This window comes from Aedes albopictus, chromosome 3 (genome assembly GCF_035046485.1).
Source record: "Aedes albopictus strain Foshan chromosome 3, AalbF5, whole genome shotgun sequence".
Lineage (NCBI taxonomy): Eukaryota > Metazoa > Arthropoda > Insecta > Diptera > Culicidae > Aedes > Aedes albopictus.
This window is the reverse complement of record NC_085138.1, coordinates 224,530,997-224,552,235: the sequence shown is the minus strand read 5'-3', so window position 1 is coordinate 224,552,235 and position 21,239 is coordinate 224,530,997. Positions and strand designations below refer to the sequence as shown.

Below are 21,239 nucleotides of genomic sequence, written 5' to 3'. Positions count from 1 at the left end.
GAGCAGGTGTACCTATTTTGGGCACTTGCCACTATAACTAAGTCAACTTCAAACCGATAGATTTGAATTTTTGTATAGAGTTAGGCACGTACAGTATCTAACTCTATACAAAAACTCAAATCAATCGGTTTGAAATTGACTTAGTTGTAGCGGCAAGTGTCCAAAATAGGTACACCTGCCCAAATGGTACAAGACCCTAATGCCATTCAAGTTTGAAATAACGAAAAACATAATCAAAAGGATGCACTACGCTCGAGTGGCGAGCATTTGAACAAATCAGCTGTCCCGTCAAATGCGGGACGGATGGTCAGCCTATTAAAGCGTGCATGCTGTCTGCAACCATCTTAGCGTACCTACATTACATTTGGATTTGAATTTTCAGTTTTGTGGGTATAGTGACTAAGGACGGTTGTCCTGCGCTCTGCGCTGTTTTGCTGAGTGAAAAATAAAATCAGTTGATGACTGAGCGGCCGAATTGCTCGGATACCACATAGGTGTTTTTATGTTTAGGAAAAAAGATATCTCTAAGACGAGCTTGGTGGTCTAGTGACTTCTCGATCATCAATAATCACACACTGAAGATGCTTGTTCATCTCAACTTACTTGCCTTACCGATCAGACTAAGGCCAGACTGACTTATGCTGTACATAGAAGTCATCTCCACTCTTTTCGGTCCATGGCTACGTGTCTCCAGGATCCGCAGATCGTCCTCCACTTGATCGACCCACCTAGCTCGCTGCGCACCACGTTTTCTTGTACCGGTCGGATGGCTCTCGAGAACCATTTTAATCGGGTTTCTATCCGACATCCTGATGACGTGACCCGCCCACTGTAGCCTCCCGATTTTTGCGGATGGACGATGGTTAGTTCCAAGGATGGGAAAACTCACTTGCTATTTTCTCAGTTCAAAAGCGTGCAATCAAGAAACGGTGCATGGATGACTTTTGCATTGTGGTTTTTTCTAAAACTTTGCCGAATAGAGTAGGGGTCGCACACGCATACCAAAGTCGTGAGGGAGCTGCGAAGGCAACTCTCCACGAGGTGAATGTAAATTACACTCACCTCGTGGAGAGTCGCATTTGCAACTCTGTCACGACTTTGGTATGCGTGTGCGACCCCTACTCTATTTGGCAAAGTTTTAGACAAAACCACAATGCAAAAGTCGTCCGTACATCGTTTCTTGATTGCACGCTTCTGAGCTGAGAAAATAGCAAGTGAGTGTAACTCTTGGAAAGTGAGTATTCCCATCCCTGGTTGGTTCTCTCAGCAGCTGATGCAGTTTCTGGTTCATTCGACTTCTCCATTTCCCGTCTTCCATTTGCAATCCGCCGTAGATGGTACGCAGCACCTTCTGTACTAAAAATCCAAGGGCGCGTCGGTCCTCTGCACGTAGAGTCCATGCGTCGTGCCCGTATAGACGACTACTGGTCTAATCAGCGTTTTGTAGATAGTTAACTTCGTGTGATGGCGAACTTTGTTCGATCGTAGAGTTCTGCGTAGTCCAAAGTAAGTTCAATTTCCTGTCGCAATGCGTATCTGAATCTGAATAGAAATTCGGGGTGGCAGGTGCGGTAATTCCGCCTAGAGCCCTTTGTGCCATCATGTACTTTGTCTTCGACACATTATTGACTATTCCGATTCGTCTGGCTTCATTCTTTGGTCAGATGTAAGTTTCCACCATCGTCTCAAATTTGCGAGCTATAATATCAATATTACCAGCGAAACCAAGCAGCTGAACGGACTTCGTGAAAATCGTTCCACTCGTGTTTATCCCCGCTCTCCTTACTACACCCTCTAAAACAATATTAAACATCAAGCACGAAAGACCGTTACCTTGCCGTAACCCTCTGCGAGATTCGAAGGGACTCGAGAGTGTCCCTGATACTCGAACTACGCACAACACTCGATCCATCGTCGCCTTGATCAATCGTATCAGTTTATCCGGGAATCCGTATTCATGCATAATCTGCCATAGCTGGTTTAGATCAATTGAATCATACGCCGATTTAAAATCAAACAAATGACAAACAAACGTTTTATTCGCCGCATGTCTGCAACATCTGGCGGATGGCGAACATCTGCTCCGCTGAGGCGAATTTACCCATGAATCCAGCCTGACATTATTGCCCACGAACTCTCTTGCAATCGTCAATTTGAGAGAAAATCTTGTAGGCGCCGCTCAGTAGTGTGATCTCGCGATGGCTCCCGCAATCCAAATTGTCGTCCTTTTTGTAGATGGGACACATTCATTCCTATTCCATTCTGTAATATATCCTCCTCCCAAATCTTGCAAACCAGTGCTTCTCCACCGTATTTGAGAAGCCCGCTTGGTAGTTGATCTGCTCCAGCGGCTTTGTTGTTCTTCAACCGGCCAACCTCTTCCTCAATCTCTTGGTGGTTAGGTGCCGGAAGTCTTTCGTCCTGCGCACGTACTCCTCGATCTGTTACCACGCCACCTTCGGTGTTTGTAACGTCGCCATTTAGGTGCTCATCACTTTTTGCATGCACTTTTTTTTTCTTTCCTGATTTTGTGATAAATGACCATGTGAGCCTATATTATATAGTGCAGTGGCAGAGCTATGTGTAGTGGTCTAGTGGTAAAGTCATCTAGCTCTAAGTATGTGCTGGTGAGCGGAACCAAGCACGACGGTTCGTCTGAAAAGTAGTGTTATGATAGCCAAGGATAACTTCGAGGTGGTGAAAGAACTCGTCTAACTCGGAACCTTGCTAAACTGTGGCCAAAAAGATTCACCACCGCATCAAATGTATCATGTACAAAACGCTAATAAGACCAATTGTACTCTATGATTCTTGTCAGGATTGTCGATTACGTGAAATAATATAATAATATTTAGATGGCGCGTGCAGGGAAAATTATTTTATTATAAAGAATGACATGTTCGAACATTATAGTAACAATCATATAACAATTCTCATTGCTGTAACCATTGCTTGTACTGTTTGCCCCACGAATCAACTTGTTCCCTATTCATTATATCGCCTTCGTCATCAGAAGATAGGCAAGGTGAATTTTCAACTGACATGCACGATTGCAATCTTTCCAGCAGATCGGTAGCCACCGGGGCAAACTCTTCCCAAAGGACATCCGGTTCTTCGCCATTGAACAATTTCTCTTCATCTGGAAATACATGATTTATGTTTGAGTTAATATAATAGAAAATTCTATCAACAAAAACAAGTACTTACCCAAGCAATCGGCCAGATCTCCACAAATGAAATCCACTTCATTTTCACCCAAAGCATGAACAACATTTCCGCTGTCAATGAGGTAGTTCCACAAGGCTTGACAAGTGATCCCCGCCAGGATCCAATCTTGGTTGGTCACTCCACGCTGCAGCAATTTCCGCAGTACAATTGGTCCCTGTATTTCCCGGAACGGCGTCCTGCGCTCGCTATCGCCAAGAATGTTGACGAGCACTCCACACGAGGTAACCATCAGCTCCACATCGTTGGCCTCCAAGCATTCGACCAATATCTTCAATCCATTTTCGGAACAGAATGCTTGCCTTGCCACGGTATTGCGTGTCATGTTTCCGAGAACACGAGCTGCCTCCGACCGAGCTGGGTTGGAATTCGAGTTGAGAATGTTACACAAAACACCACAGATGTCCTTCAAGCGATCGGCCATGCTTCCATGGTGGTTGAACTGGAGTGGATTATCCGATGGTTCATAATAGTAAGAAAGATTGTGAAGTGCACCCAAAGTAGCAAATAACAGTTCTTCCATTTCCGGTTCCTGTAAAAAAAGAAAACGGTACATTTTTGTTAATCCAGGTTGAAATAATCTTTGTAAGAGTACTGTTGGCAGATTTATTAATCTATTTGAACGAATTTGAAATGTAGTTCTACTAATCTAAAGACAAACATATGATTCATGAAAACTCAATCGCCCAATGCTAATCATGCTGTATCTGTTCAAGCGATCACTAGGTCAAACGATGCAGTTTTAAGCTTTTTTTACTGTAAGCCATTATCATGGAAATATTTTTTCAAGCAATCATAACGTAAATTGGTCAATTAACATCTAAATTAACGACTCATGCAAAATATTTCGTTTTACCATATCGAATTGAGATATAACACAGATTTGGATTCAGCGGCCCAACATCTGTCAGAGACTTATAAGTTGGCTCTTGAGACAAAAAACTGTTGCGCTGTGTTATCGGCGTCAGAAGTGGGTCTCCAGTTAGCCTAGTGAATAAGGCTTTGGATGGCCAATCCGGAGATGGTGGGTTCGATTCCCGTTCTGGTCGGGAACTTTTCTCGACTTCCCTGGGTATAGCATATCATAGTCCTTGCCTCACAATGTACAAATTCATACAATGGCATGCAAAGAAAGCCCTTCAATTAATAACTGTGGAAGTGCTCAAAGAACACTAAATTGAAGATAAGGCAGGCCAAGTTCCCATGCGAACGTAGAGTCACAAAGAAGAATAATAAGACTTATGGTGGTGCTAACACCGACTCTGACCACTACATGGCGATGGTAAAAATGCGCCAAATGCTCTTTATGATTAAAACCATTACCCACCGCCTTTGAATAATCTGGAGCGTTTGATGCAACCGGAAGTCGGTTGCATCAAACGCTCCACCACCGCATACTCGCAGAATCCCGAGATAGCGTTGCCGGACGAGGGTGAGTTATACGAAGTCCCTCTCGAGGACAGCTGGAGATCGATAAAAGCAGCCATCAGCAACGCATGATATAAAAGAACGCGGAAAAAGAAGGGAAAAAAGCGCCTCTTGAAGAAAGCGGAGTGCGAACAAAAAAAGCTACTGTGTTGTTCACGAACACCAAGCAAACACCAGAAGCTCAACGTATCCCACACAGGCTTAGTGACGCAAGCCGAATTGTGCAGGGATAAGGATGGGAGTATCTTGACGGACGGACGTAAGGTGAACTAAAGGTGGAAGCAGCACTACGACGAACACCTGAATAGTGCGGGGAGCGCAGGCATGGAGGACCAAGGAAAAGGAAGAAATGACTACGATAGTACTGCAGGGAGCAACAACGAGCGCACTCCCACGTTGAGGCTTCTATCCAGCAGCTGAAGAACAATGAGTCAGCGGATAAGGATGGTATCGGAGCGGAACTCATCAAGATGAGGCCGGAAAATCTGGCTACCTGCCAGCGCCGGCTAATAAGTGGAGTGGAAGGAAGAGGTTATATGCCCCTTCTATAAGAAAGGTGACAAGTTTGAGTGTGAAAACTTCTGAGCGATCACAATTCTGAATGCCGCCCACAAAGTACTATCCCAGTTTGTGGGATGTTGCCAAGCCGGCTTCGTCGCTGGCCGCTCGACAACGGACCAAATCTTCACCGTGCGAAAAAGTCCTTCAAACATGCTGATAATGCCAGACACCACCTGTTCATGAACTTCAAGGCGGCGTACAGAGCTTTGGAAAATCATTAACGGGAACGGCTTCTCCGGGAAGCCTGCTGCGACGATCAGGATTCTGTCCAATTTGTCTATTTTGCGGATAACATAAACATTATTGCAAGGACGTTTGGAATGATGGCAGAACTGTACACCCGCCTGAAATGTGAAACAGTCAAGATCGGCTGATGGTGAACGCGTTAAAAACGAAGTGCATGCTGGCTGGTGGAACCGCGAACGACTAGGCAGTGGGCAAGCCTAAGCAACAGTATTACGATAGACGGGGACACGTTCGCGATAGTGGAAAGTTTTGTCTACCTCGGATCCTTATTGACGGCAGACAAAAGTCGTCAAATACGAAGGCGGAAGTGAAAGTAGAAACTACTTTGGGTTCCAAAAGAATCTGCGGTCGAAAAATACTCATCCTCACACTAAATGCACCGTGTACAAAAAGCTAATAAGACTGGTGGTTCTCTACATGCACTACACCTGGACTATGCTCGAAGAGGACATGCAAGCACTTGAAGTTTTCGAGTGTCGGGTGCTTAGGACCATCTTTGGCGGTGTACAGGAGAACGGTGTGTGGCGGCGAAGAATAAATCAGGAGCTTGCTGCACTCTACGGTGAACCTGCCATCCGGAAGGTCGCAACAAGTGGAAGGATACGATGGGCAGGGCATATTGTGAGAATGCCGGGCAACAATCCGGCAAAGTTGGCGTGTAACTGCCAACTTACGAACAATTTTTCCTTTATCTATGTTTTTAAACTATTAATAGCTTAACTAAATTTAAGCATTAAACATACTTACTTTTACATCTTTCACTTTTAACAAAATGTTAAGCAAAATTTCTCCCAGAGGTGGTTTGTTGCTTAGTCCGTAGCCAACGTCTCCATTCACGCTAATATTGGCGATGACACGTACCAGCTTCGTGAGAACGTCCACCACAGCATCACCCATCTGGTTTTTGATAGTTAATCGTTTGTGCGAATAATACTCCAATGCATTCAGTATGGCTTCCATCGAAACATCATTCATATAGAACTGCAACCGAGCCGTGTCCCATCTGGTCATAATGTTGCCAAGAATGTATCCCAGTCGATTGGCAGCGGCCAAGCCTTTGTCCACAGTTGGACTTGTTTCACTGATAGAACCCAGAAGGATTCCCAGTCGAGCAGCTGCATCTGCCAACTGTTCACAGCATTCAGGACGTTCTGAGAGGACGCTTAGTGTTCGGATAACGTTTGCCTGTACTTCCGGTTCATCTATGCACATCTCTGCTGCTCTAACTAGCAGTGGTCCAGCCAGTTCCAATTGAATCATTTCCCCATCAGGCGTTTCTTTGATCTGAGGATTTGTGCTCAGCAGCAAAGATCGAGTTGCAGCCATACCATTGCCAATAGCAGGTACACCAGCAAGAGTCCTTAGTGCTCCAGATAGCTGGAAAAGCGCGTGCAGTGGAGGTCCAGATAGCTTTTCAGCAGATCCCAGTTCGTTCAGCATTTTCAAATGCAATATCATCAATTGAACAAGCCCATGGCGTGCCAAACGACAAGCCAGCGATTTTTGCCGAGATGAGTTTTCGCGCGAAACATTCTCCGGTTTGGCTTTCAGCGAAACTGATGCAGCTGAGCCAGCCAAAAAACGAATCGCCCCATAACCGTAGATACACGCTTCGGGTTCGTCAGCTGGAGACGCACGACCCAAACCATCCACGAGCAGTTCTGAAAAATCAATGAATGAAGGGGGAAGTTGAAGAAAAAAACACAATACACATATTATATAGAGAGCAACGATATATCAATAACTCAAGTGAATAGAAGGGTAGATTATGATAACGCTATGGATATTCTTACCTGGCACATCACTGTCGGCGAAAAGCACGTCGTTGTTTTCATTGCGAGCAATTTTAAATACCAACTTGCACGCCCCTGTCAAATTGCTGCCAGTCACATTCAGCTGTTGGAGGATAGAAAATCATTATTGAAAATGGCAGGGCGACGTAAGAAGATTTTATTTATAAATAGGATGAAATATTCAATTAGACTTGCATCAGTCAGCTGGATTTACCAAATCAAGAATAGAGGTAGTCAATAAAATCTTTTCTCATGGCAGTGATAATTACTAGCTTTTAATAATGTAGTAAAACACTGCTTGAGTTGAATGACACCTTGCATACGTTTTTTTAGTCATGTAGCGCATGGGGGCGCATGGTTGTTGATGCGGCCGGCGCGGACATTACGGTTCTGTAGACAGAAGTCGAACAGGTAATTTTCTTCCATGCTGATTCTATTTCAAGTTACATAGGTACATTACATACGTGTCGTTGTTCTATTTCTCCAAGAATTCCTCCAAAAAACCCTCCAGTAATTCCTCAAAAAATTTCACAACGGGAGCCTCTAAGAATTCCTCCAAGAATTCCTTCAGGAACATCGCCAGAAGTACCTCCAGGGATTTTTTCATGAAATTGCTTCAAGAATTCACCCAAAAGATCCTCCAGAAATTCCATCCAAGATTCTTCTGGCAACTTCCAGAAATTCCTCAAGTAAATACTCCTGAGTCAACGCTATGGATTCCTCCGAGAATTCCTTTAGGGATTTTTGCAAGATCTGCTCCGAGACTTCTTCCAAGAATTTCTCCAGGAATTTCTCTAAGAAATATGTTAAGAATTCCACCAAAAATCCCAGCAGGAATTTCTCCAAGAATTCCTCCAAAAAAATTTCCAAGCATTCCTCCAGAAATTCCTCCAAATATTCCGGCAGGAATTTGGCCATGGATTCCTTTATAAGCTCCTCTAGGAATACCTCCAGGGATTTTTCAATAAATATCTTCAGGTTTTCTTCCAAAAAAATCCTTTAGAAAATCTTCCAGAAATACCTACAGGAATCCCCCCAAGACATCCGTCAAGAATTCAACGTCAATAATCCCTCCCAGAATTCCCTTCCAAGAATTTCTTCAGGATTACCTACAAGACTTTTTTTAACAATTCCACCAAGAATCTCTCATGGAATTTCTCCAAGAATTCCTTGAAGATTTTTTTTCAGGAATTTCTCCAATAATTGCTGCAAGAATTATTCCAGGAATTTCTTCAGGAGTTTCTTTGAAGAAATTTCTCCAGGAAATCTTGAACGAATTCCTAGAGTACTTTCTGGAATAATTCATGTAGAAATTTGTGAAGGATTTTTTAAAGAATTTGCAGGGGGATTTCTTCTTGTAACATGCCCTGCCCATCGTATCCTTCCGGCTTTGGCCACCTTCTGGATGTTGGGTTCGCCGTAAAGTGCAGCGAGCTCGTGGTTCATTCTTCTCCGCCACACACCGTTCTTCTGCAAACCGCCGAAGATCGTTCTTAGCACGCGTCGCTCGAACACTCCGAGTGCTTGCAGGTCCTCCTCGAGCATGGTCCATGTCTCGTGCCCGTAGAGGATCACCGGTCTTATCAGCGTTTTGTACATGGTGCATTTGGTGCGTGGGTGAATCTTTTTCGACCGCAGTTTCTTCTGGAGCCCGTAGTAGGCCCGACTTCCGCTGATGATGCGCCTCCGAATTTCTCGGCTCACGTTGTTGTCAGCCGTCAGTAAGGATCCGAGGTAGACGAATTCCTCCACCACCTCGAAAGTATCCCCGTCTATCGTAACATTACTACCCAGACGGATCCGATCGTTTTCGGTTCCGCCTACCAGCATGTACTTTGTTTTTGAGGCATTCACCACCAGTCCGACCTTTGCTGCTTCGCGTTTCAGGCGGGTGTACAGTTCTGCCACCGTTCCAAATGTTCTAGCGATAATGTCCATGTCGTCCGCAAAGCACACAAATTGACCGGATTTTGTGAAAATCGTTCCCCGGCTGTTGAGCCCGGCTCGTCGCATCACACCTTCCAGCGCGATGTTGAAGAGTAGACATGAGAGTCCGTCACCTTGTCGCAGTCCCCGGCGAGATACGAATGAACTGGATAGTTCACCCGAAACCCTTACGCAGTTTTGCACACCGTCCATCGTTGCTTTAATCAGTCTAGTCAGCTTCCCAGGAAAGCCCAGGACCTCTTTTGTTGGACCTAAAATAGGGTCGTCCAGCACACGGCTCGGCCCGCGGAACCGGGAACGGTTCCCGCGCCTAACCGTAAAAGACCGTGAGTCCTCATAATAGGATGAATAGCTCGGGCCGTAGGCCCTAACCGTAAAGGAGCTTTCCCCTCTCGGCCGTCCAAGGTGGTTAGTCCACGGCCGGCCGATTGCGTCCACGAGGGAAGACGCCTGCATACCCCCCCCCCCCCCCAGCAACTCCCGCTGGTTCCGTCGGCCGAGTACCGGCCCACAACACCGCTCGTCCCGCCATCCGCCGAGTACCGGTACCACCGAATAGCCTAGGACACACATAACAAATTTACACTAAATTATTACACAGAACAACACGCACACTCAACAATTAGGAAAATTAATAAATTATATAAGTAACGTAAAAGTTCCTTGAGTTAGTTTTTTGTATTCCGCGAAAGCCCTTGATTACCCAGTGGCTAGCCGACCCTGGGATTGCCGGAGAGTCTCTTGCGTCTTGAGTCGGCCCGGCACTTGTTGTCGATACGTTTCAGAATTCAGGGAGGAACCTTTGAAGGAATTTCGTGATGCAATTCCTGTTGGATTTTCTGGTAGAATTCCGGGATGAATTCCTGATTTCATGAAGAAATCCTTGGATAAGTTCCAGGAAGAATCCCTGGATGAATTCTTGGTTAAATTTTGGAGGAATCTCTAGAGGCATCCCTGGAAGGATGCGAGATGGAATCCTTTGGAGAATCCCTTGCGGAATTTCAGAAAGAATCCTTTTGAGGAATTCCTGGAAGAACCCCTGTGAATTTCTGGAGGAATTCGGGGATAAATTTGAGGAGGAATTGTTCGAGAAATCCCTGGAAGAATTTCTGGCGGAAACCGTGGAGGAATTTCTGAAGGAATCTCTTGATAAATTCCTAGATAAATTAGCAGTTATTTCTGGAGAAAGTCCTGGAGGATGATGACCTAGATCACCAAGTGAATGTTACAAAGTTATCAGAAGTGCACTCTGAGGCTCTAAGAGTAGCGTAGATTATTTCCCACGAGCATTCGCAACAGTAAAAATATCCAAAGATTTACAGATATTGCGACCCATACTTCAAAATACATTGGGGTTCATTTATATGTTAGTGGACACTCAACTAGCAACACATAGACACACTTGTAATATTATGAGGTGCAACAGACACAATCGTGGAAAAACTATCCCGATAGAGTGAAGAGAAACAAGAGTAGAGCCTGTAGACCTTGAAAGGCCCTAATTTCAAATAGTTTGGAAAGCCTGGAATATCCTATGAATGTACCAAAAGCATTATAGTTGAACACAGAGGCTCCGTCAGCAGTATAGACCACATTCCACGAATATTTTTTTTTACAATTAAAACATGTAACCAAAACCTCAAAATGCATTGAAGGCCATTTGTATTTCACGGAGTTTCCAACTACCACAATATCGAGTTGCTCGTGGTATTGCGAGGTCTAATGGACATCAACGTGACTAAGTAGATCTTAAGAAAGTGAATTCCAGAGTAGTTTGGATTACCTAGATTACCCAATTCTTGTACCGTGAATTTTCTAGGGGTGCTTTGAGGCTTTTTAAGTACCGTAGACTATGTACTGAGATCATTCAACGTTCATTAAATTAGGTTTAGAATATTGGATTTGTGACACAAACTTCGGAGTATTTTGGAGGCCTTAGAATAGCTCTGGGATGGAAACTTCAACAGACTATGATGGGTAGTAATACATCACATGACAAGGATCAGTCAAACAGAAATTTGTAAAAAAAAACAAAGGAATTGAATAAAACATGTCATGTTCCTAAGAAAATGTCCAAAAGAGGAGCGAAGAAATTTCAAAATAAATTATCGAAGTAATTAATATAAGACTTGCCACATACATTTCTTTAAAAAAATACGAAAGCATTTCCAGAGGAATTGTCTAAATACACAAAAAGCTAACTGAAGAAGTTTCCAATTGAGCTTGCAAAGAAAGCTCCAAAAGAATTACCGAAGAAATTTCCAAATAAATTGCCGAAAGAGTTTATATTTATATTTTTTCATCGGTTTTTGGGACACGACGAGATACGTATATTATATAGCCATATACAAAAATTGAAGTTAATTGGTGAGAAATTGCTGGGATACAGCGGAAAGAATCAAAAATAGGTCCCACTGCCAAATGGTCCCAGATCGAAATCTCATCTTTCGCTTACATGAAAAATTATGGCTCTCCAAATTGATACCTTAGACTCCAAGACAAAAATATCGTTTTATTTTTTCATCATATCAAATAAATAAATGTAGAAAAATCTTAGAAAACTTACCGCCAATACAACGCGCGCTACTGATAGCAATATTTTTGCCGAGTTCGCCTCCACCAGACCATACAATGCTCCCAACACCGCTCCCCGCCAGCTACCTTTGGATCCTTTTACGCGAGAAAACAGCTCACCTAGAATCTATGGAGCAGCGATATGTGAATTGAAACTGGCTGCAGTGAATTGTGATACAACTCACCCCATTGATGTGACTGGCAGTTTCATCGGTGCACTCCTTAATTCCAGCATGGGCCTTCAGCATTTCCAATAAAGCCTCCGTGCTGGATTGTGCCAGCAAGTCGTTGCTTTTGCTCAGCTTCACTTTCTGCTCTTGGTGGTCCTGTACAAGCAAACGAAAATTATCATTTTAGGCAACATATTTGCACGCTGTCGCTTCGTTAACCACATTAGATGCTAACCATTTTCGCACTTTCAGACTGTCGAGCCGATCCCAACGATGAGGATTTTTCCGCCTCAGGCGTGTTGCGCTCGTCGAGCGATTGAAATTGACGACGCTTGAGAGGATGGTTCTTAACGATACTGTTCGGTGGCGATGGTCCCGATGGAGCCGTTGCAACGTTACCAGAGCAGGTCCCATCTAACGGGGGCGGCCGTTTCTCGTTCAGAGGTTTGGGTTCGGCATTGAGTGAAAATTGTGGTGTTAAGGCTGCCGTCGGTGGCTTAAAGTCCTTTCGCGGTGGCATACATTCTGAAACTGAGATACGCGATACAAGCAGTAAGGATAGTGACGAGATGCGACAGGCGTGGAGTTATAATCTTTCTTTTCCACTTTCTTTATGTTGTTTAGTTCAGTATCGGATTTTGGCTCATTTGTTGGATAATGTGTGATGTTATATGTATATATTTCAGCAATCGTGGCCATAAGCATTGAGTTCACGATAAACACGGCAATTAATTCATAAATGGGCAATTTTGATTCAGAAGAAAAGCCTTGAAAATTTGGATATGGCTTCAAAAATATATGTTGGAAGTTCGAATTGAACAAATAGTGTGATTAATATTAGAAAATTCAGTATACATTAGACTGTCTCAAAAAAAATCGGTGTTCGAAAAGTCAAGGTGCTCAGCCCTTAAATGAAAGATATGCATATTTGAGGCATTTTTGTATAACATTTCGATTTTCTAAAAAAATCATTTAGAGGTTCCGCTAGGGCGATTTTTGGAAAATGACCTTTTTTCATGAAAAGTCTCAAAAAAATCATTTTTTCGTAATATTTTTTCAACTTTTTTCAATATTTTTGTATTTTTCTATGGAACTCTAGGCATTCTTGAAGGGGATAAGTTTTTAGAATATTGTTTATATATTGACGGCAGAACCGTTTTTATGTTGATAAAAAAACCATTTTTTAAGAATTTTTCATCTAAATTTGAGAAAAAAATGCATGCACGATTTTTTATTTTCAATTTTGGAAGTTTTATCTGATAGTACTATTTGTATGCGTCATTTCTCTAAAAAAAGATTTAAAATATTTTGTTTAAAAGCTGAGATATTAGGATTTTAGTAAATGGATAATATTTCAAATTTTTGCAAAACTTTGTATATTTGGAATATTGTAAGGTTTTTGTGACACTCCAATGTTCGAAGTTAAAAAACAGCTTTTCTTGTTGTATAGTCAAGTAAGTTTAAACATGGATCTTTTATTCTGGGCTGGTTGGCAGTAGATTCACGAAGAGCTTTTATCTGAATAACTACAAATATGACGGGTATCGTGGTTACTGGTAGCAACGCATTTAGTTCGAGATTACGTCGTGGATATCCCGACTACTACGCTCATTTTTTTCTGAAATAGGAACGACCATTCCATGCAGAGATTATATAACATTGATAAAATCAATAAAAAAAAACCATAGGTAAGTCATGATTTCTACTGAAGACTTGAACTTGAAATGTAATGGACAATTTGGTATGAAACTCGGCAACGGGGGTGCATAGTTAATCGGACAAACGCCGATTGTCATACAAAATTGCCAACTTTGAGATGGTTTAACTATATTTCCTTTGATGAATTAAACTCAAATTTTGATACGAATCCGACACAATGAAGAATTTTGCGTATAAGAAATACAAAACATTTCTGATCACATGTGTGGGCGTAAATGCAAAACTGTTCGAACAGCAACACACGTGTAAATCAAAAGACTGCCGTTGTCCGATCACTTTGACACATTTTGGTTGCCCTATCGTGCCCTAAGCTTGTGATCAAACACGATTTGTATTTCATATATGCAAAATTCAGCATAATGGCAATTTCGTGTCAAAATATTAGCTCAATTCATCAAAGAAATAAACGTTTAGCAATAATAAGATCGCGTATTTCCTCAAAAGCCTATTATTGTCTATTATTTCTAGTCTAGTTTTTTAAAATCAGTCTTGTCTTAACTTAGTTTTTTTTATTGATTTCATCACTATTATGTTATCTCTGCATGGAATGGTTTTTGGTACTTCAGAAAAGGGGTGTAATTGTCGAGAATTCCACGACATAATATCGAAATTAATGCGTTGCTACCCGTCATTGTTGTAGTTATTCAGATAAAAGCTCTTCATGAATCTACTGCCAATCACCCCAGAATAAAAGATCCATGTTTAAACTAGCTTGACCATCCAATAAGGAAAGCCGTATTTTTAAGCCTAACTTCTTTTAATATACGTATACAATATTCCAAATATACAAAGTTTTGCAAAAAATTCAAAAATATTGTCCATTTACTAAAATCATAATATCTCAGCTTCTAGACAAGATATTTTAAATCTTTTTTTTTTAGAGAAATGACGCATACAAATAGTACTATCAGATAAAACTTTCAAAATTGAAAATAAAAATGTATTTTTTTTTATCAAATTTAGATGAAAAATTCTCAAAAAATAGCCCTTTTATCAGCACAAAGCTGGTTCTGCCGTCAATATAAATACAATATTCCAAAAACTTATCCTCTTCAAGAATGCCTAGAGGTCCATAGAAAAATACAAAAATATTGAAAAAGTTCAGAAGTTGAAAAAATATTAGGAACAAAATATTTTTTGAGACTTTTCTTGAAAAAAGGCCATTTTTCAAAAATCGCGGAACCTCTAAATGATTTTTTAGAAAATCGAAATGTTCTACAAAAATGCTTCAAATATGCATATCTTTCATTTAAGGGTTGAGCACCTTGACTTTTCGAACATCGATTTTTTTGGGACAGCCTAGTATACATATATGTACTAGTGTAGAATGCGTCCGGGTGATTTCTTATAGAAGTCTTAGAAGTTTACACAAGTAATGATTTTATCATACATCTATTTAACAATCATCACAATAAATTTGTTTATTAAACACACAAATAGTTTTGATTGGTTTTTCTCGGTAATGTTGAAAATCAATTAAAACTGTTAAACGTTTCAACTTGTTGTTTTTCTGTGATGACCGAATGAATGTGCACACTGCGACAAACATCAAATTCTCGCTCCAGTCATTTTTTTAGATTCCATTTAGGTCCTATATGACCTGTACAAAATTTCAACGCAATCGCTGAAACTATAATTTAGCGCAAGCGATTCAAAGTTTTCATAGGATTTGCTATGGGAAATGTTGAACTTAGAGAAAAAAAATCTCAAGGGTCGCCCCTTATTTCCTTAATTCAAATCGATCAACGTTCCTTGTAGAAAATTTATCTATGAAACTTTCCTTCGAAGACCGCAAAACGATAGGATGTCTGTGAAAAAAGTTATTTAATTGTTACCGATTAATGATTCAACGATTGGCTCACTGTTTTGTTTTATTAGCAGAGGTGCTGCCTTGGCCAATAAGGAACATTCAACTTTTCCAAAGTGTGCAAAACACGAGACGGCCTAGTGTACAGTTCCGTTCCAAATTTCAAAGATAGGACTGGACTATATAATTTGTTCTGAATAAATACGTTCTTACACTTTAAATAATTTGTTCTACCAATACTTCTACATAGGAAAAAATAAAAAAGTAGGTAACATTGATCAGAATTTTCGATCTTTCTTGAATAATTCTCTTGATAAAGCAAACGTTACATGTTTTATATTTTCAAAACAAGTACTGGCCCTCAGAGTATGTGTTAAGCTACTCGGAAAAGTATTGTAAAACTTTAAAACATGTTTAAATAGGTTTTTGCCTTTCTCGTACACTAAGTGTACTGGAAAGGCTATATGTTCACTCCAAAAAAGACTTTTTGATAGAAGGCCCGGAGGGTCAAATCACATATACCAATCGACTCAGCTCGACGAATTGAGGTGATGTCTGTGTGTGTGTATGTGTGTGTGTGTGTGTGTGTATGTGTGTGCGTGTGTATGTGTGTGTACAAAAAAACTCACATTACTTTTTGGCAGTAAACCTCATCCGATTTCAATGACCAACGGTTCATTCGACGCGGAATCTGGTCCCATTGTTTCCTATTGAAAATGGTTCGGATCGGTTAAGCCGTCCCGGAGATATGGCCATTTAGGTGTTCCGGAACGGTACCCCAGGAAGGGACCAGATATGAAAATGCATCAAACCTATGCATGCGACACATCAAACCACGGCATTTTCGATAACCTGATGAGCGGTAAGCAGAAAAATAGTCTAAGACCATATCTGAACCGGTAGTGTTCCGGAACCGGTTCCGGGTGTCCCGCCGTAATTGGCAAATATCAAAGTGAACCAAACCCATACATGAGACACATCAAACCACGGCATTTTCGATAACCTGATGAGCGGTAAGCAGGAAAATAGTCTAAGACCATATCTGAACCGGTAGTGTTCCCGAACCGGTTCTGGGCGTCCCGCTGGAAGTGGCCAAATATACAATTGTACCAAACCCATGCAAGCGACGCATCAAACCACGGTATTTTAGATGACCTGATGGACAATGAGCAGGAAAATCATCTCAGACCATATCTGAACCGGTAGTGTTCCGGAACCGGTTCTAGGCGTTCCACTGGAAGTGGTCAAAAATACAATTGAACCAAACCCATGCATGCGACAGTGCGACACATCAAACCTCGGCATTTTCGATGACCTGATGGATAATGAGCAGGAAAATCATTTCAGACCATATCTGAACCGGTAGTGTTCCGGAACCGGTTCAAGGCGTCCCGCTGGAAGTGGACAAATATACAATTGTACCAAACCCATACATGCGACACATCCAACCACGGCATTTTCCATGACCTGATGGAAAATGAGCAGGAAAACCATCTCAGACCATATCTGAACCAGTAGTGTTCCGGAACCCGTTCCGGGGTTCCCGCTGAAGTTGTTAAATCTGAAAGAGAAACAAACCCGTACATGCGTCACATCTTTTTAGATTACCTAATGAACGGCCAGCAAATATTTCGGAATTGGGACAACCGGTAGTGTCATGGTCCATGACTCATGGAATCAGATCCGGCTATCCCACCGGAAATTACCAAATATAAAAATGAACCAAACCCATACATACGACACATCAGATCGCAGATTTTTTGATAATCTAATGAACGGTTAGCAAGAAAATAGCCTTAGATCACATTAGAGACTAGCTGTTGTGTAGCAGAACCAACGTTCATGTGAAAAATTAAATCGTGGCTTTGATTAATGGCCTGATAAACATTAGGTATGAACAACAGTGACGAATAGGTCTAAGTTCTCATATATGAGAACAACATATAGACAAAACTTAAGCGATCTCATCAAATCGTACCATTTCAGATTCCTAAGGTGTAAATTTATAGCAGGATGGGTCAACGTTGAATGGAAAAATAAAAATTTGATCGCGTCAACAGAAGATGGTGGCTGTTTTAAGGAATTTTGAGCTCCAAAACTATGTAAAATAAGTGTATTTAGTATGGGAAATATGTTTGGTGTCCACCAGAGTATCCAAGATAGCGGTCCTAAGTCCAAGAGAATGGCCCAGTATTCAAGTTAGTGCCTATTTTATAGGATTTTTAATTCTTGCATTATGGGCATATTTTGTATGAAAATATGTCCAGAATTCAAAATTTGTAATCAGAAAACCCAAGCTGTGCGCTGTTTCACAAGGTCTGCAATATGACTATAGTTTGAATGGGGAAGAATGCCGGTCTTCGTCCAAAACTGGTAACCAGAAAATCATAAACGACATGCCAAAATTCAATACGGCGACTATTTTATTTAATTTTAGGTGCAGAGTCCAAAAATGAATACCAGAACATCAAAGATGGTGTCTCAATGTTCAAGATGGCGGTTAGTTTAGTTGGGGTAGATATCCGGAGTCATAAAATGATGACCAGAAAATCTAAAATGACGTTTCAAAATTTTGCGGCTTCATGACACTTGTTTGGTTTGAGTTTTGGATCGTTGTCTTATATTTTCTGAATATTGGATGTTATGGTAATATAAAATGTATCTATATTGAGTAGATTTAGTAAGCAGTTTTTATTTTGTATTTATGTCAATGTCATCAACATGTCGCTCGAGTTTTGTTAAAAGGATATTTTAAAGCACGAGAAAGGCACCATCACCGCTAGGTGGATTAATTAGGGTTTTTAATCTAATTTTTGATTTTGTTGATTTTGGGTAACATTGATCATGTCAGTGATCAATGTTCATTTGTGTTGAAAATACCCTTACTTACTAAATTCGGGGTCGCTGATTTCGAATGTGTTGTCCAAATTCTTACAAATTATGTACTTTTTAAGTTATTTTAGGATTAAAATTCTCTAAACCACGAATAACGCCTAAAAATAGGCAATAGCTTTAGAAATTGATAGCCGACTTTTAATAAATCGTATATTTTACTGAAAATGAGCATTTTCATAAAAGTTTCGTTTATTGAATCCAACTCTAGGATATCATATTGAAGTAATACAGTGATTTCGAAACTCATATTGCATCTAGTATTCACGCCAAGCATGAATGTTTGACAATGTATCTCATTGCGTTACGAAACACAGTTATGTAAAAATCGATTTATTTCAATGTTTATGAAATTCAATTTTCATGAATTGCATGTCATTTAATAGCTAAATGATAGCAGAAACTGATTCAATGTAAAATGCTTGTTTGAACATTTCTTGGGGTGGGTCAAGCCGATCAATGTTACCCCGCTGATCAATGATACCCCGGATTACGGTATCATTTTCCACCATTTGTTTGCATTACAAATGGTTATCAAACGTGGTCCAGTTCTGAGGGTCCATTTCATATGCGGAAACGACCTCGGTGCATTTTTTTATTGTGAAAGGGATACTGCATAGTATTATTTTTATCCACAACATCACAAATATATGAAATGTATCACAAAAATACTGCACAATTATAGCGTCGGTCTGTTGACCCGTCTTATTGCGTTTTCAAACACAAACTATTAGACTGCTCTGTATCCATAATTAATCATATTGCGTGAGGCTGTCGCATGAAGCAAGCCAAAAAAGTAATTACTTCAAATCGATAACAGTTAAATGTGGGACAGACATTAGTTGACCAGCACAGTACAACTTCATCTCGTTTGCATAGTCGTCTGTACGATAAGGAGAACTGAACGCAAGACGCAAAAAATGCCATCGAATTAGAGCAGATCGATAATCACTCATAAATATGCAACCAATTGATCCCAAAAGCCCCCATGGAATGCAATGAGACATACTTACGGTTATCGAGCGATCCTGCCTGTTTGCCAGGAACTTTAAGCAGCGCGGGTAATTTGCTCCGAGGGCCATTATTGTTCGTAGAATCATATTCACCCAGGTCATCAACCGATTCCGATCGGACAACTCCATTGGTTTGGATGGTGCTTTGAATTGGTTCCAACGACGGCAGGGCGCGAGATTCTAGCTGTAGATACTTTAAGCTGAAGGCACTCGGAGGCCTCCCTGGTGGAGCCACCCGGCCATATAGCTGTCTTCTAGGTTCTCGGGGTGTTATTGGCCGCCTGGCAGACACCAAGCGTGTTCCTCCTGTTGGTATAACAATTCACGTTGTTTTTTTTTTGTAATGCTTAACTAGCAATTGATGATTTCCAATGACTCACCTCCTGCCAGCATGCTTTTAGCTTCGCTCACAATTTCCGCACTGGTTTTTCGTACTAATCTACGTTTTCCATCACCTGGTGTGACCCCACCGTTGAGAAATACAAACGAAGGATCACCGTTCAATCTGGAGTTTTGCATATCACCCTTTACCCAGCCAGATCATTTAACCTTGAGATATCCTCAAATGCAAAACTTTAATGGAATAGGCTCGAACTGACCAATCCGGTGGACAAAGCTCACTCAACAACTATTCAGAAGAAAAGACATTAAACGAATGGCCTGGTCATTCATAGTTACAAAGCATGGTCCTTCGTATCGTGTTTCGTAGAAATACGTCACTCTAGTTAGGGTAGCTGAACCGTTTTCGATAGTGTTGCACATGTTATCGATACTGAAAGCAATTGCAGCGTATATTTCACGTTTACTAAGTAAATTATGTTTGTTTGGATGTACAATTTATCAACGATTCAACTTTACATAACACACCATATCGTCCCAACACAAAAAAATTAAACGCAAGAAGATAGTAGAATGTATTGTGTTTCCAAGGATAAATGTCGTTCATATCCATCCACTAATGTTTGTCCAAAGTTGGTTCTCCTACCACGTCGAGAAAATGTACAATCGATTGAAATGTCGATCAAAAATGTTATCCTGCGCTGTTATATTGTTCGGTTGCTACGGCAGCTGTGACCACCAACAAACTGAGGGTTACGGTCGTGGTAGTTGAAATCCAAACAATAATGATGGCATTGCATTGCTGTTTGCAAGCAAACATACTTACCACAAAGGAATGCCCATCATCAACACTAGTTCTTAACAGTTAGAGCGTAAGAAGATATGAGCTGATGGGGCAAAACAGTCTCTACAATTTATTTGAAATACAATATTGAAATGGAAAATCATTTATGATCTAAGAAAATTAGCAAAAGGCATCACTGATAACTTTTCAAAACTCCATTGAGTAATACAAAAAATCGACAACGTATGATTGACGCACAGCACTTCGACAGCACTATCGACGTCACAAACAATAGTGGCGCTTTGACTAGTCGTCAACAATGTACGGTACCGGTACGGTACTGAAGCAACCGGATGTTTCCACAGAATACGCACAGGATCTCGAGGCAGCGCTGGCAGACGACGAGAGTGAGTAACGTATTCGACGGAACGAATGGTTCGACGAGGGGTTCTTCTTCTTCTTCTTTTATGGATCTACGTCTGCACTGGGACTTGGCCTACCTCGCTTCAACTTAGTGTTCTTTGAGCACTTCCACAGTTATTAATTGAAGGGCTTTCTTTGCCTGGCATTGCATGAATTTGTATATTGTGAGGCAAGTACACCTAAACCTTGATTTACGTCCACTATTGGCTTAGCGAAAAAAAATTCTACCGACAAAATAATGATCAAAATACACATTTTTATATTTTTGTACACTTCTCCTAATCACGAAGATGTTTTAAAAAATATAAAACTGTTGAG

General features: G+C 41.1%; 1 protein-coding gene across 1 annotated transcript; it reads right to left on the bottom strand.

The window, feature by feature from the left end:
- Nucleotides 1–2,863: 2,863 nt before the first annotated feature.
- LOC109400049 (armadillo repeat-containing protein 2) lies at nt 2,864–20,251 on the bottom strand. Its single transcript, XM_062859163.1, has 9 exons — nt 19,756–20,251; nt 19,376–19,681; nt 12,180–12,475; nt 11,960–12,100; nt 11,767–11,901; nt 7,254–7,356; nt 6,208–7,121; nt 3,208–3,757; nt 2,864–3,139 (listed from the first exon to the last, which is right to left on the bottom strand). Exons 1-9 carry the CDS (start codon nt 19,892–19,894, stop codon nt 2,934–2,936), a joined length of 2,790 nt encoding a protein of 929 aa, XP_062715147.1. The 5' UTR covers nt 19,895–20,251; the 3' UTR covers nt 2,864–2,933.
- Between the last annotated feature and the right edge of the window lie 988 nt (nt 20,252–21,239).